This window comes from Amphiura filiformis, chromosome 14 (genome assembly GCF_039555335.1).
Source record: "Amphiura filiformis chromosome 14, Afil_fr2py, whole genome shotgun sequence".
Taxonomy (NCBI): domain Eukaryota; kingdom Metazoa; phylum Echinodermata; class Ophiuroidea; order Amphilepidida; family Amphiuridae; genus Amphiura; species Amphiura filiformis.
Window position 1 is genome coordinate 64,512,086 of NC_092641.1, and position 18,159 is coordinate 64,530,244.

Sequence of the window (18,159 nt, forward strand, 5' to 3'; positions counted from 1 at the left end):
TTTGTCGAAGTTCAACCACCTTTCCTTTCGATGTCTTACAGTCTTCACAGCTAATTATCATAGGCATTATATCAAGTTGATTAGGTTTACTTTTGCAAATTTTGCTAGGCCTTTGCACCAGTGAACACAGTTGAAAAGAGTTTATCGCACCTTTTCTGATGATGATACAGGAGGTCAGTGTATTTTAAGTCACAAGTGAATGCTTAAAAATACACTAAGTCAAAAATCAATAATCAATACATCGATGAAACAGAGTTTGTTGTTCCAATACAGTTACACTAGAGCAATTTATATGTTCAGTTATACTAGCAAAATTCAAAACAAATTTACCAAATGCCACGAAACGATGATGAAATCCACCAATCAAAGCACATTAGCAGAATCTTGACATGAAGATGTATATAGCAATATAAAATTCAAGCAACTATTCAATGCAGATACAATGTATTTTGGTGATTTTGCAGGAGCCAGTGAAGAGCGCTGCTCGTATGTCTCGTATGAGCTTAGTTCTTGACTGCGGCACTGCTTATAAATCTTTCTGGCTTATTTTGTCTTATTTAGATCCTGGCGAAGTCCGTCTTGTTGGTGGCCTGAATACAAATGAAGGCAGAGTGGAAGTATTTTATAATAACGCATGGGGTACAGTGTGTGCTGACTCGTGGGATGATGATGACGCAATGGTAGTTTGTCGTCAACTTGGATTTCCATCTGGTGATGCAAGAGGTGTTATCAGTACCCTGAGTCATTTCCTTTATACCAGTGCTGAGTTTGGACAGGGTACTGGACCAGTATGGCTGGATGATGTTAGCTGTTCAGGATCAGAAAACAGATTAGATGAATGCAGGCATAATGGATGGGGAAATCAGAACTGTCCTGGCCATTATCAAGATGCAGGCGTCATTTGCAACGATGGTATGTACTATGTACTATGTACTATGTACTATAAATTAGATGGGTAGTACTTTACTTTCAGGCACATTGTCAAATATTAATAGCTGACCCCGTTCCCACACACACACACACAGTGGCGGATCCAGGATTTGTGAAAAGGGGGGGCACAAACTTAGAATCATCGGCGCGGCAGGGACGTACGTCGCGCTTGCGCGACGCAGGGGGTGTCTGAGGGGGGATGTGCCCCCCTCATAAGTGAGAAACATTTGCAAAATGAAGACACAATTGAAGCCATTTTGTGGACCATTTTGGCACTATTATTGTGTAAAATTTTAATTTGAAAAAACCAAAAATTTTGCGAAATGATGGTCCAATTGAAGTCATTTTGTCGACAAGCTTTTTAATTCACTTTTATTGTGTAAATTATTATTAGGGTCGGGTGTCCAAAACAGAAGCGAAGACGGTTAACTTCTTTATGCATACGCAGGGGGTCCCACTCAGAAGTGAGAAACTTTTGCACAATGAAGATCTAATTGAAGCCATTTGGTGGACCATTTTGGCACTATTAATGTGTAAAGTTTTAATTTGATAAAGCCGAAAATTTGTGAAATGACGGTCCAATTGAAGTCATTCGTCGACAATTTTTCACTATGAATGTTTGCTTTAAACATAAAGGGTCTGGTGTCCAAAGCAAAAGTGAAAATGGCAACTTCTTTATGCATACGCAGAGGGGGGGGGGGTGTTCCCTCCTGAGAAGTTGGAAAATTGAAGGCCCAATTGAAACCATTTGGTGGAAAATTTTAATACTGTTATTTGAAGTCATTCGTCGACAAATTTTCACTAATGTATCAATTATTGCTTGAAACATAAAGGGCCTGGTGTCCAAAGCAGAAGTGAAAATGGCAACTTCTTTGTGCATACGCGCGCGGTGTGTCTGAGGAGGATGTTCCCCCTCCGAGAAGTTAGAAAATGTATGAAAATGATGGCACAATTGAAGCCACTCGTAGACCAATATTCACTTTACTGTAGGCCTAATTATATTGCTTAAACATGTTAAAACATAAAGTGTACGGATGTCCAAAACAGAAGTGAAAACGGTCACCTGTTTATCTCTCCTCAGAAGTTGAAAAATTTTGCAAAATGAAGGTCCCATTTAAATCATTTGGTGCATCATGTTTACACTATTATCATTGCTTAAAATAAAAAAGGCCCCGAACTCAATTTGCAAAATTTTAAATATTAGTTACTTGTCCCGGGACTGGTCCCGACTGCCACTTTCATGCACGGATTGGTGTTGAAGTCAGCATTGAGTCCGTCGTAATACTGATTTGGTGATCAAATGTGACGGGCCCTGCGTATCGGGCCCGCAGTAATTTCGAAAGGCTTTTGGGCAGAGGACCCGCCTTCAAGCAATGCCTACAATAATCACAGACAAGTATATAGGCTTGGGCCCACTCAAATACGTGCAAATATTTTTCCCTTCTTCTCACCCGGTCTTCTCCATTTTCTCTTCTTTTCTTCTCTCATTTTCGCCCTTTCTCTTCTCTCCTTTCCTCATTTTTTTAGCCGTGAAGGGGGCGGGGCACAGCCCTTCAACCTAGCTGGATCCGCGCCTGGTCCAAAAAAGATGCCTATTGACTTCTTTATCCATACGCGGAGGGAGGGTGTCTGAGGGACCCGGGAGGATGCGCCCCTCAGTATTTGGAAAAATTAAAAATAAAGGCCGAATTGAAGCCAATTCATGGACTATGAAAGGGGGCACGGTCCGGGTGTGCCCCTGCATGGATCCGTCACTGGCATGGGAGGCCGTTGATGTAAAAATGAAAAGCAAAACAGAGGGGTTTTATTTATTTTTTTCCAACAAAATTGTAAAAAAAAAAAAAAATTAGGACCCTCGAAAAGGGGGGGGGGGCACGGGCCCGGTGTGCCCATGCCTGGATCCGCGCCTGCACACACACAGCGGCCATGCGAAAGATGGATTTTTAATGTCACAAAAAACAAAAGATCCGCCAAATTTGCAAAGGATCCGCCTCACAAGCTTTAGCGCATTCAACGCTACGATAATACACAATGTTAATTTAAGTTAGGCATTGACATTCATGATTACAATAATTAAATATCTGCAATTAAAAACTCATGTTTTTGAACGATTTTGAATTTTATCAATGAAAATGCAGCGATGACGTCATTGGGTTAACGATTTTCCAACTGCTGATTGGTTGATTGCGTTACTGTCAGTGATCTGTGCATGCACGTTACGGTCCGTACGGAATGATTTTTCGTATGGGTAAAATACACTGTGCATCGTTAACGGCATGGTTCTTATTATTTACTAGTATTATTCTTGTGTTCTACAGGTACAGGGAAAGCGGTCACACCGTTATACAAAAATTATGTCTTCAGCATATCCTGTTTGAAATACTGTTCTTACCCCGCGCACGTATATATCACCACGTCATCACGCACATCAATCTTTGCGGATTTGTCAATAATTGACTACCGTGGCATACCTGGGTATGAAGTTAGTTACAACAATATTACCAGAGACAATCCTGCCTCTATTCGCCTTCCTACAGTAGTAAGCAACAATTACTTGAAATTTTACCCCCAGGAGCAAATGCGCCCGTTATATAAAACATTAATTGTGAGGGCCTCAGATGACGTATCAGTGTATGTAATGAATAACTGGTATACGCAAGGAGACGCATTTACTGTGCTACCAACTTCACAGTTAGGCACGGAATACTATATAGCATCTTACAAAGCCACAGAAACAAACTACCCGGCGTTCATCTGTATATCATCGATCTACTCCGATACGTCTATTAACATCACAACGCCCGCAGGAAATGTTCAAGTAATGCTAAAACAATTTGAAAGCTTTCGGTTCAATGGGGGCGACTATGAGGATCTTTCAGGAACTCTTGTGCAAAGCGATAAGCCAGTTGCTGTGTTATCAGGGACTTGGGCAAAAGTACCTAATGATGTCGATTTTGAAGATGGCTTACTGGAGCAATTACCACCAGTACATAATTGGGGTTCCAGTTTTATCTTGACTCCATTTCTAAGTGTACATTCTGGATATGTATACAGGGTATACACTGCGATGCATTCAGCAACATTACACATGTCGGACGATAGCATTACACACATTGCAGCCGAGTCCTTTCACGAAGAAGAAGTCACAGGTGACAGCGTTGTATCATTTACATCAGACCAACCCATTATGGTGGTACAGTATATGAAAGGTTATTATGCTCAAGTGGCCACTGGCCGTAGATGTTGTCGCGGTAATCCATCTATGTTAATCGTCCCACCTATTGCCTCGTTCATCAACAATGTCACATTCATATCCCCGTTCATATCATTTCAACAATCGTTAATTTATGACAATCAATACACAAGTGTTATAATTGCATGTGACTATGTCGATGGAGTTTTCCTAGATGAGTCGCCTATGATGGAAATCAAATCGGATGTCCTTAAAACTCTCGACCAATCAATGTGCTGTTTACGCACCAATGTGTCTGCTGGACCTCATACGGTATCTCATACCAATCAAATGGCAAAATTCTATGTTACTGTATATGGTATGCACAACTTCTATGCAAGATCTTACGTCTTTGCAGCCAACGGATTTCAAACAGCAGGTAAGCTTTGGGAAGTGGGATGTTGAGCAATATGAAATTGTACGCTCAACGAGCAATACCAAAATATTTCAAAACATATTGTTTTTAACTTGCTTTATATTACATTCCAAGGCAAAATACTCCAACAAGAAAATGTGGGGCGAGCGCTCTAACCACTGACCTCTCGCTCGTATCCATAAGTACCAGACTTGAGTCCTGTTTATCAGGAGTAGTTCAGTCCCGAGATCAGTTAACTTCTTTAAACAGCAATGTTGTGATTAATCCTGTCAAATGCTTTTAAGTCAACAGCACATAGGGTTGCATACTGGCCAGCTTCATCAATATATTTAAGGACATATAAGTTACTGTGTATGCTCATACGTGTTGGTAGATAATCAAGCAAGTTAGATTTAAACTGTCATTCAACCCAAGATATATTGAGATAGTTACCTCAATATTTCGATGTGTACAACACACATCCTCATCAGGAGGACTCCAATGATGAACTGATGGAGTTGAATGTCCTGCTCTCGACCTTTGATGTCCTTTCTATTGATCGGATTAGGGCATATATAATGAAGGGAGCTCAAGTCCTTGATCACGGTTGAGTGCTGGAGTGTGTTTTCTGATTTGAAGGGCCTCCCGCACCAGGCGGGGGTATTCTCTGTCTTCGCGATTCAAAACCTTGACATTATCCCAGTCAATTTGGTGATGAGTATCTGTACTGTGTTCAGACACGGCAGATGGTGTCCTGCTGGGAGCAGTGGACTTATGTTCTTTAAGTCTCTGTCCCAGTTGTCTTCCAGACTGTCCGATGTAAGATTTTGTGCATTCGGTGCAGTTAATCTGGTATATGTAGCCACAGATCAAGGACTTGAGCTCCCTTCATTATATAATGTCCTAATCCGATCAATAGAAAGGACATCAAAGGTCGAGAGCAGGACATTCAACTCCATCAGTTCATCATTGGAGTCCTCCTGATATGAGGATGTGTGTTGTACACATCGAAATATTGAGGTAACTATCTCAATATATGTTGTGTTGAATGACAGTTTAAATCTAACTTGCCATATCATAAGTTATTACCATTGTCATAATTATGTAACAATTAATTACCAATCTGTTTGTTTCTTTGTGCACAGATGTAAATAGCAGTACAACAGTGACCACAGCGAAAGAAGTTCAAGTTCGTGTTAACGAAGATGCAGTCCTACCCTGTGACTACTCTCCCCCAACATCGGACGCCAATAACACTCTCGCCGCTCTGACTTGGTCAAAACTGAACGAGTCCACGCAAGGAGTCAGTACGGTAGCATCCTACATCTGTTCCAGTCCGACCTCTTGTCAACTGAACAATTTCAATAATGGTAAATATGTCATGGATGTGGACAGGACATGGAAAGGCCCGCTGACGGTCAAACAAGTGAAGCTGGCAGATGATGGAAGATACACGTGTGAGGTGACTGCCCTTGTTGGTAATGGGCAGTCGTCAACGTATCTGATTGTTACAAGTAAGTGAAAAGCATATGTAAGGTTTGAGAAGTAAATTGAAAGTCTATGACAGCAAGGGGGAAATAGTTCAAATTAATAAACACATCAAAAGAAATAAGTCCCCCTCTGAAAATTTCGTCATAACATCTTAAAGTAAAACTTTGTACCAATAAAACTTACTTAGAAATAATTATATGATTGTTTACTAAGTGTTTTGTGAAAATGAAAGATGTCCATGACTTCATGGCTGAATGAACCCAAATTGAAGACAAAAACTGCCCTTTCCAAAAGTCACAAAGTAGGCCTGTGCTTGTTAACTGCAAAGGCATATTGAGACAAGGAATGGAACTGGCCATCTTACAACTCACTGTGCTGAACTCTGCACCAAGGGGATTTGCATGGCTGAATGATCAAGAATCGATACACATTACAGTAAATGTTCACTTGGTGAGGATTTTACTTCAACTTTTGTGACAAGCATAGGCCTACTTTGTGACTTTTGAAAAGGGCAGTTTTTGCCTTCAATTTAGGCTCATTCAGCCCTGAAGTCATGGAAATCGCTCATTTTCACACAGCACTTAGTAAACAGTCATATAATTATTTCAAAGTTAGTTTTATTGGTACAAAACGAAACCTTACAATGTTATGACGACATGTTCAGAGGGGGTCTTATTTCTTTTGATGTGTTTAGTTCAAATTAATTGTAAAAAATGTTTTTTAATATTTGTGAAATATTTTAATCTGAATCTCTTTTTTTTTCAGTTCCCCCAAGTGCTCAAACATTAGCAGATGTCAACAACTCATCAGGTTACCTGACAGGTACTACTGTGCAGGTCACCGCAGGGGTACCCCGTACATTCACCTGTACCATCAAGGGAGCAAGACCAGCCGCTTATGCTCACTGGTCCATAGAATCCGTCGGTATCCAAGCCGACAACATCACCACAAGGATGCGAAAGGAAGGGAAACTTGAGGATACGATAAGTGAGTTTACTTTTATACCGGAGGAGAGTCATGGAGGCAAGTTTGTGTGGTGTATTGTGGATGATGATCACCCTGCTCTGGATCAACAGATGATAACTTCAGTAGTCTTAGATGTAAATGGTGAGTATATTGGTCCCCATGCCAAAGTCTGTTAGTATCCATTTTTTTCTGAAGTTTTTGGGTATGAGTTTTTGAATCCAATTAATATTCAAAGGAAATTTTAGCACGAGCAAAGGTATTGGGGTTAATGAACATGTTTGAGATTCAAGCCCCTTTCGCAAGGCAAATTTCCCCAGTAACATTTGGCAAATTCCCTCATTATGTGAACATGTCCTTAAACATTTTACCCCCGAATAGCCAGTATCAGTTTCTTTCGCTGATCTTTTCTTTGCATACCACTGCCACCAGGGGAGAGCTGCAACCAAAGTAAACCAAGCATGAGCAAAATACATTATACTATTAGGAAGGGAAAAACAACCCAAGAAAAGTAGGCTCTCTCTGAATAATTGCTACATTTGTAACAGAGCCAGTTTTAGTACTACTCCCCATTCCAGAAAAATACAGCACTAATTTTTGGGGATTACAAATAATGCCAAATAAATCACTATTTTACTAATTTCTTGAAAAAAGATCCAAAAACGTGCATTTTCGGCTTGTTTTCTGACAATCGAGTCACAAAAATCAAAGACTTGTTCCTAAGCATTCAAAATCTTAAGTTTATGCCGAAATTTTGCTGTAATTTTGACTTTTCTGTGTTACTTTAATTAAATGGTGGGTTATAAGAATGAATCATGTCTTTTCCAAAAATTCGAATGCATAAACTGAAATTAGTCTTAGTACAAGTCTATGGGCTTGCTTGCCACAGCATACGAAAAACACCCTAAAAACGCATGTTCTTGGCCCTTATTTCCAAAAATTGGCCAAATATTAAAATTTGACTTTTATTGCCAGTTAGGACTAACTAAAGGGTTAGGATTTAGTTGGCAAAACAGGATAATATTTTTTAATCCCAAAACATTAGTGCTGTATTTTTCTGGAATAGGGAGTAGTTTCGGTGTTGAAATAGCACCGTCACTTTCCAACATTTGTTAGTAAAAACTGAACCCGTAAAGACAGACAAAATTGGAGCTGAAGTGAACATTTAGACTTTATTTAATACATGCGTAGTAGAAAATACCGCTTAAAATGTAGATTTTTACATGCTTTTCACTATGATGGAGAGGTTATTTGGTGGTCTGCACCATCTTAAGAGAGAGATGTCACTCAGATGAAAGAAGACAGTATACTATATCAACCCTCAAAGGACCTTCAATACAAACCCCGAAATCTATTTAATGTCAGCAGCATGATTGGTATTTCAAAAATCGAGAGTCATAGATACTGTAGATAAGCGTTTTTATGTTTAACACAATAACACCCCTGCTTGATCAATGTAGTGTTCCAATATATTATTGTCGTTGTTGTTCTGTTCACTACATAGTGATAGAAAACAATTATTGTAGGCCCTACCTGCGTTCCTTGGAAGAAAGAGACAGTATTCATTTGAGCCTGGGTACATAAAGCTTGATGCAAAAAGGTTATTTTTAAATCAGCACAGAGGGAATTTTAGTAGTGACCGGGGTACTGACACCAAAGAAATAATGGAATAGTCCAGTTCTAAGCATTATTTCAATACAATTTAGGCCCCAAATTTCATTATGTAACAGTATTGAGGAACTCGCATAATCATCTTGCAAACTTGGCTTAAAAATGGGTATTTTTAACATTTATACAACTGCCGAAAAGACCACTACACACCTCTCTGAGCGTGTTTATAGTGAATATACCGCATTTTGAGTATACCGTATACGATAATCCTTGTGTATATATACCGATACCCTTGCTGTTTATAGTGAGACACAGTTACCGCACAAATTATATACCAACTAACATTCTCGTACACTTGCAATGACCCCGAGGTCACACGGGGAATGTGTAAATATTGTGGCGCGAGCTATAAACATTCCATTCAACAATATGATCATGGCGGTGAACATGTAGCTTCTGTTTTGATAATTAACTCTTGGGGGTGAGCATCGTTCCGAATGTCCTGCGCGCATCCTACGCATCATGAAGAAGGTCCTACTTCCGGTAATACCGCACAAAATTTATACTGGTGTGTTTATAGTGCAAATATCTCGCCACAATATCCTTCGGTTGAGAAGGATATCGATGTACCGTACATGCATATACTGCTAGTGTTTATATTGGGCAAGTATCCGGATAATTTCTGACCGGATAGAAATTATACCGCAATGTACCACACATCTGCTCCCACTATAAACACGCTCTCTGAGAGCGTGTTTATAGTGAATATACCGCATTTTGAGCATACCGTATACGATAATCCTTGTATATATACTGATACCCTTGCTGTTTATAGAGGCCTTGCATGTGACGTATCATCCCGTAAATATGGCGGACTACTCAAATGCATTCAATAAAAGCATGATTGCAATGTACCGTGACAGTTCGTCTCACACACATAACCCTGCACTACGATCAAATAGGTTGATGACAACATTTGATTGAATGGACTGCACTCCGCTATAACCACGGTGAAGGACACCGGTTCAAATCCTTTGTCTGGAGCCAATCGATAATTTCATGCAGGGCCTCTATAGTGAGACACAGTTACCGCACAAATTATATACCAACTAACATTATCGTACATTTGCAATGACCCCGAGGTCACACGGGGAATGTGTAAATATTGTGGCGCGAGCTATAAACATTCCATTCAACAATATGATCATGGCGGTGAACATGTAGCTTCTGTTTTGATAATTAACTCTTGGGGGTGAGCATCGTTCCGAATGTCCTGCGCGCATCCTACGCATCATGAAGAAGGTCCTACTTCTGGTAATACCGCACAAAATTTATACTGGTGTGTTTATAGTGCAAATATCTCGCCACAATATCCTTCGGTTGAGAAGGATATCGATGTACCGTACATGCATATACTGCTAGTGTTTATATTGGGCAAGTATCCGGATAATTTCTGACCGGATAGAAATTATACCGCAATGTACCACACATCTGCTCCCACTATAAACACGCTCTCTGAGAGCGTGTTTATAGTGAATATACCGCATTTTGAGCATACCGTATACGATAATCCTTGTATATATACTGATACCCTTGCTGTTTATAGTGAGACACAGTTACCGCACAAATTATATACCAACTAACATTATCGTACATTTGCAATGACCCCGAGGTCACACGGGGAATGTGTAAATATTGTGGCGCGAGCTATAAACATTCCATTCAACAATATGATCATGGCGGTGAACATGTAGCTTCTGTTTTTATAACTATTGGGGTGAGAATCGTTCCGAATGTCCTGCGCGCATCCTACGCATCATGAAGAAGCTCCTACTTACGGTATAAATACCGCACACAATGTATACTGGTGTGTTTATAGTGGGAATATCTCGCCACAATGTCCTTCGGTTGAGAAGGATTTCGATGTACCGTACATACATATACTGCTAGTGTTTATAGTGGGCAAGTATCCGGATAATCTCTAACCGGGTAGAAATTGTACCGCAATGTACCGCACATCTGCTCCCACTATAAACACCCCGATAAACACGCTCTGAGACACAGTTACCGCACAAATTATATACCAACTATAACATTATCGTACATTTTGAATGTCCCCGAGGTCACACGGGGAATATGTAAATATTGTGGCGCGAGCTATAAACAGCCCATTCAACAATTATGATCATGGCGGCAAACATGTAGCCTCTGTGTTGATAGCTCTAGGGGGGTGAGAATCGTTCCGAATGTCCTGCGGGCATTATACGCATCATGAAGAAGCTCCTACTTCCGGTAATGCCGCACACAATTTATACTGGTGTGTTTATAGTACAAATATCTCCCGACAATATCCTTCGGTTGAGAAAGATATCGATGTACCGTACATACATATACTGCTAGTGTTTATGGTGGACAAGTATCCGGATAATTTCTAAGCGAATAGAAATTATAGCGCAATGTACCGCACATCTTCTCCCACTATAAACACCATAAGTCCAGTTTATTTTAAAACTAGAAAGTAATTTCACATTGTGTGGCAAATGTGATTTTGAATGTCCAATCCATTATCCGTTCAAAAGGAGGATCCCTTTCCAAGGCTATATGATTAGGGTTTGGGCTAAGAATTGATTTAGGATTACGGTTTACCTGTTAAGGGTATGTTAGGATTAGGGTTAGGTTAGGTTTATGATCATAATTATGGTGAGTGTTATGGCCCAGGTTTAGGGTTATAGGGTACCATATGGGAGGACTGGGGTCTGCAATTACCTCGGATAAAATACAGTAACGTGTTTTTTAACAAAAATTGTTGTCATCATGGGGGTGTGTGGGAGGGGGTGATGTCTGTACAGGTACATGTTAATATGACTATGTGAATATAATCCTTTGATGAAGAAAGTGCATGGTCTTAGGTTAGTACAAGGACAAATTAGCTCAATGCCACATGCTATATACATACCAATGATAGATCTACGAGAAAATGTTGGTGGATTCGCTTTTCATTGCAAAATTGAAGTCATTTTAAATTATCGCAGTTTTTTGAATTACAACTACCTACGCACAAAATGACGTTTAATTGACTCGCACCATTACGCGTCTGGTAAAGCCGTGAAATTGTGCCTATTTAGAGGATAAACTCATCATGCAGCTATAATATACACTATCACTATACTTCCATGTTATCAAAGATATGGCTATATGCAGCTGTCAATTTCCAGCCCACCCCCTCCCCCCATGGCCAGGGTACCAGAGGAGGGGTGGCTGAGACATAATTATACCAGAGCTAAATTTCAAAAATGTTAAAACTCCCGGCCAAGTCCCCGACCGACAGGGTACGACACATGGCCGGCCCTACAGGGACAAATTTTGTTTCAATGCCCGTCTGTTATAAACTGCCCGGCTATTTTCCGACTACTCGGCAGGCAGGGGCTGGAGTGGGTCAGGTTTTCAATTGACAAGTGCATTATCAACAGCCTTCATTTTCCCGTGCATGAAATCTACAAGCTTAACTACTGAACATACAGGCATATGCACCCCCCTACAATCATAATTAATCACATCACTAGTACCGTATCACATACATTCAAATTCCAGCATGAAATCTAACCGGCTTTCATAGTACATTGATTTTCAAGATATGACACATGGCCGGCCCTACAGGGACAAGATTTGTGTCAATGCCCTATTGTTATAAACTGCCCGGCTATCCCCGGGCACCAGGCAGGCAGGCAGGGGCTGGAGTGGGTCAGGGTTTCAATCGACAAGTGCATTATCAACAGCCTTCATTTTCACGTGCATGAAATCTATAAGCTTAACTACTTAACATACAGGCCTATGTACACCCCCCCCCCCCCCCAGCACACACACACATCATAATTACTCACATCACTAGTATCACATACATTCAAATTCCATCATGAAATCTAACCGGCTTTCATAGTACACCGATTTTCAAGTTCAAACGCCAGCTCTAGCTTCCACGGTGCTGAATTCGACCATCATGCATGAGCAAAAATAAGGGCGCACATCATTGAAAAGGATGCCAGTCTTTCTCTATAGCCTGCTGCTTGAAATAATTAAAAATTTCTTGATATCTGCCATCTGTGGTACACTTGTACAGGGTGTCCCAGAAAAAATTACCGGGCGAATGAATTTGGACGTAAGTCGAGAAAATAGACATCAGAAAAAAAGTGGAATTAATTACATCCAAAGTGAAAAAGTTCACTGTTATTGAATGAAATAAAGATGAATGAATATACGAACGAACGAACGATTGATTTATTGTTTGATTGATTGATTTGATTTGATTTGATTTGATTTGATTGAATGAATGAATGAGATGTTGTGCTGGTACTCGGGGCTTGCAAAATGTGTGAATACTAATGTTTACTTTGTCTCCTTTTGATCTATTATTTTACCAGTTCCTCCCTATGATCATAGAATGTCAATTTTTGACGATATTGGCAGAGAAAAAGACGGATCCATCAATGTCATACAAGGTGTATCGCACACACTTACATGTGAAGCAAAAGATACTCGGCCATCAGCGGAGTTTGAATGGTTTATTAACAACATCACGCAGCGTAATGGAGTAGGACCACCGATGTCTCCAACAGTAGGAAACGACGAGCTTGTTGATACGACATCTACATTTACATTTACACCAGAACGAGAGTATCATGGTCAACTTGTTGTTTGCAGAGCGAGTATCCCTGTCGATGGTGCTCCTGTTGCTGAAACGAGCATAATGCTCAATGTTTATGGTATGTGCACTTGTTTTAACCATGCCTTACATTTAGAAATATCAACAAAAAACAAACAAAAAAAACACAAAAAAATTTAAAAAAACGGGGATCAATGCAAACTCTTTACAACTAAAACTGCTAGGATACGAACTGTGAAGTGGGCGAACGGAATAGACTAATATCATCAATAATTATAACAATCTTTTTTATTTAGACCTTGCTTTCATTTTGTTGACTTGAAATCGCTGCCGTTTGTGTTTACATTTCTAACCAAACTCTTGAAATAAAACTAAAAGTTTTATTCTTTGTTTGTCAGAATAAAATTCTGCATCTGCCATGCTATGGCTGGGCCTACTCAAGTGCCCCGCCAAATGCACGGTGGCTGTAACGGTGATATAATGAACCTCGCGTTGCATTGTGATGAATGTCTGGAATGCGGGCTAAGTACGTAGGTTGTGAACTTGACACTTACTAGTAGAGGGTACATAGATTATGTCACGAAAAGGATATTTATATTTGTTAACATTAACTTAGATTATTTTCAAAAATCTACATGTAAGCTTTTTTTGGGACACCCGGTACTAAAAATTGTATCAAACTTGTTTACAAATGCATCAAGCTATACACATAATATCACACACAATTTCAAAGGTTTTTAAAAGTCGAGTTTTGAAGAGATTTATGTGGTCTGCCATAGACACTCCTGTGTTATTTTGCCCGGCTAGAAACAACAGAGGGCGGTCCGAATGTAAACATGTAACATCATAGGTCAACTCATCTATAGGCTTTTAATTGACCAGAGTACAATAATACAAGTATTACCTTAAAAGGCAAGTGTAAAAATTCCGTAACGCAATTACTTGGCCGAAATATAAGATAATGTAGAGTTTATAACATCCAAGCAAGATGTTGATGTAAACATGAATTACTCGTAGTTTTGGTGCAACGTGCATTATTTTAGAAAGTTGACTTTGGTGAAAAGCCCATTTTGACCAAAGGAATCTTCCTAGGGCAACAAGAAAACGTGCAACCCCTTGCGACGGCCCTGGCTGATATCCTTCCTCATCAGTGGTAAAAAAAACCCGGACCTTTGCAAAATTTCCAGATATTTTATCTTGAATTTTTGCAAAGGCCAGGGATTGCAATTCAAAGAATGGGTGACATTTTAATGAACAAGTTACGACGAATGTGCTCTTTTGCCGGTAAACCCTAACTGACAGAAAATTGAAGGAATTATATTTCTATTCCATTTGAAGACCTGAGTGCAAGAAGACAGTAAGTCCACTTGGCCCCTCAACATGTATACACTTAAGTTGCGTATGGTTTCGTATAGTTTGGTAATGTTTTTTACATGTTCAGGGGCCAAAACAAATCTTTCATAACCTTTCATGATGTTTTCACCTTGGAACATGTATTAAACATTATAAAACCCTAAGAAACTATACTTAACTTTGGTGTATACATGTTGACGGGCCAAGTGGACTTACGGTCTTCTTGCGCTCAGGTCTTCATTTGTTCTATTTATTAACAGATGGGTCTTCACTAACATCAACAATAATTATCGGAGCAACTACTGCAGGAGTCGGGCTACTTGTAATCATAATTGTGATTTGCGTAAAGATAAATTGCAGGAGGTAAGATATTGCAATTTGTTATATTGCAACTTGGGCCAAATAAAAAAGAAAACATGTTTCTCGTCCCCTCCCGCTTCCTTTTTGAGGCCGCTTCAAATTTATTTTTATTTTTTAAAGTTCAGTTATAACTTTTGAAAAAAGATGTCTTGGAAGTTGAGATGTGATCACTAGAGGGGTGTACCTACCAGAACAATTAAATAAAAAGCGCCTCCACCTTTTTCAGGCATTATTCTTTACGCTAACACGGATGTTTATATGGGTATTTACCGAATTTACACATATTTTTCAATAAAAATAGAAAATCTCTTCCTATGCCTCTCTTCCTTTTTTTTACCCGGACGAGAAACATGTTTTTTATTTTTACTCGGCCTTATTGCAAGCAGCTCGCTGTCGTAGGTTCAAATTCATGCAGTGCGGACGTGCTGTTCACTTGGTCATGGATAGTCCGACTACACAAACTCCACACCGCGTTTTTACAGATGTGTATGGGAACAAACCAAAAGATCAATCACGTCCTATAAACGTAACTAGTTTCGTTTCTCACCCGACCCCCTCCCTCCCTGCCAGAAACGTAATAAATTTCATTATTGAAAATGTTGACATAATAATAATAATGACACATTCTTCAGACCGATGTTTTTGTACAAACGTAATCGAGTATTTTTACCCCCTCCCCCAAAACGAAACTAGTTTCGTTTATAGGACGTCATCGATTTTTTGGTTTGTTCCCTAAATAAGGTGACTAGCTCATTTGATAGAATACTACATATCTTGTCGTCCGGATTTGGCCAGCTGGATTGAAACGCATCAATCAATATTCTGATATGTGGTATATCTGTTAAACATTTACTAACACGCCCATTGATCTCTCAGGGGCGTAGCAAGCGGGGGGACAGGGTGGACGAAGTCCATGGGCCCCCGAGGGTTCAGGGGCCCCGAGCACAAAAGCGAAAATTAAATAAGGGCTGATAATGGAGAGCAGGGCTAAATTTACCATTGGGCCAGATAGGCCCGGGTCCAGGGTCCCAAAATTGCCCAATGCATCTTTCTTTTAGTTTTATAACCCCAATAACAGCATGTTTTTTGGCCAAAATGGGACAAAATTGTAAAATTTTCCGCGCTTCGCGCGCATTCAAATAGCAAAGTTCATTTTGATCTGGGGCTAAAATAGTCTGAAATTGCATTTTTTCACGTGCTTTGCGCGCAAATGTCCGGTAACATCGGAACAAAATATGTTAGTCCCCCTCTATATTATACGTAACCCAAAACTTGGCCACTGACTTGAGTGTACATGCCTTCTTGAATCTCGGCACGTGAGTTCGGGTCCTCCAAATTTTGGAATGGCCCAGGGCCCCCATAAGGTAAAACCCGTCCTGGTTAAAAGGGCCCATACTGCTTCTTGTCCATGCGCCCCTGATGCTCTTGCTACGCCCCTGTGTGATCTCTCCTTGCAAATCATAAAATCACGTTTGGAGAATGTATTGCAATTGCTGCGGTTTGTCCTCAAACAAATTATTTACTTTTTTAGTGACAGCATTTACAAGCATCAGCTCGATTTTGCTGTAGGACGTGCCGTTATATGTATCGCAAACTGTTTTAGAACAAAAGGTAATATCTCCTGCACCAATTACATGCAAGCCAATCCATTTTTACTATTCAAGAAAACGTGGTCACTGTCTTGAATGGGTTTTAAGACCATGACGGGCAATCGAAGATATCCAACGCGCAAACCCCACCTCCACCTCCACACCTCACACATACACCCCCCCCACACACCCCTGTATCGGCTGTCACTATCCCTTGCTCACTTCCCCGTTACAAACTGGTTACATGGTATATGCACCGTATTATGATCGAACGATAAATACTTTCTGTTTTTATTATCATCTATTTTCAGGCGAAAGAACTCGGAACAAGAAACTCCTAAACTTGAACCATACTACGAATATATTCCTCCTAAGAGCAAGTCATCGCAGCAGCCACCCAACGACACATCTGGTCCAGAACCAGGACTTCATCCTGTATACGCCATACAAATTCCTTCTACGGACATCTCGTCACAGCATTCACCCGTCGACACATCTGGTCCAGAACTTCCAGGACATCATCCCGTATCATACGCCACATCTATTCCTTCTCCAGACATCTCATCGCAGCATTCACCCATCGACACATCTGGTCCAGAACATCCTGGACATCTCCCTGTATCATACTTTACTTATGTTCCTCCTATCGACGCTTCAGGCTATGAAATGCCATTAGAAAATATGGGAAATGAGAACGTGGGCTACATCGAACCAGTGGCGTAGATTTCTTGTTGACATTGGGGGGATGGAGTTGGAAATGTGTTCTTGAAGTAAAGTGAATCCAACACCTTTCGGCGACATGGTTTATGGTATAAATGCGTGCAAAGAGCGCGTAACATTTTGCCATATCGAAGCAAAAGTGGTGAAATAATAGTTGAAAAGCGGAATAAATTCGCGCGAAGCGTTTAAAATTCGGCATTTTGCGGGCTAAAATGACCAAATAATTATGAGGTTAATTTATTCAGAAATCCACATACATGCGTCAACATGGGGGGTGAGTGTATGGACCATCCCTCCTGGCAAAATATTGAGGGGATTTATCCCCCCGCCCGGATCTACGCCTATGCATCGAACACGCCGGTTTCGAATTATAATAAACTTCAACGCGTACGCGCTAGATGTGATCTTGTCATAGGGTCCGAAATTATGCCGAACTTCAACATATCTAAGTCAGCACACGAGCAAACTATGCGTCCTTTTTGCGTGTGTATAAAACGTAAACAAAATTGACCTTGTAAACCCCTGTCCGAATAAAGAAGTAAATACGCGTATCCCGGGCGCGTATCTGCACTTCATCCGATATTAAAAACTTCACCAATATTAATTTATATACGAATGATATATCTTGAATAATAAAAGTGGATAGGCGCCCCATATATTTCACACAATTGTCACTTGAAAACGGACCTGTTCAAACACAGTTCAGTCGTGTTATCATGCACAGGTTAAGGTCTTTAGATGTTGTGAAAAACAGCCCAAAAAGAATGTATTGTTTGCGTTCTATAATTCACCCGGTTGTATTTTTTTTTCATAGACTACAACTATTAAGTTTTAGTCGATAACATTTTTAAAATCGAACTTACTGTTCTATTATATTGTAAATAATTATTGTAAT

The 18,159-nt window shown here is 40.1% G+C and overlaps 1 protein-coding gene across 1 annotated transcript; it reads left to right on the top strand.

The window, feature by feature from the left end:
* Nucleotides 1-431: 431 nt before the first annotated feature.
* LOC140169576 (uncharacterized) lies at nucleotides 432-17,455 on the top strand. The gene is made up of 7 exons (XM_072192839.1): nucleotides 432-912; nucleotides 3,249-4,541; nucleotides 5,663-6,031; nucleotides 6,774-7,115; nucleotides 13,001-13,342; nucleotides 14,856-14,958; nucleotides 16,856-17,455. Exons 1-7 carry the CDS (start codon nucleotides 432-434, stop codon nucleotides 17,265-17,267), a joined length of 3,342 nt encoding a protein of 1,113 aa, XP_072048940.1. The 3' UTR covers nucleotides 17,268-17,455.
* The last annotated feature ends 704 nt before the right edge of the window (nucleotides 17,456-18,159 follow it).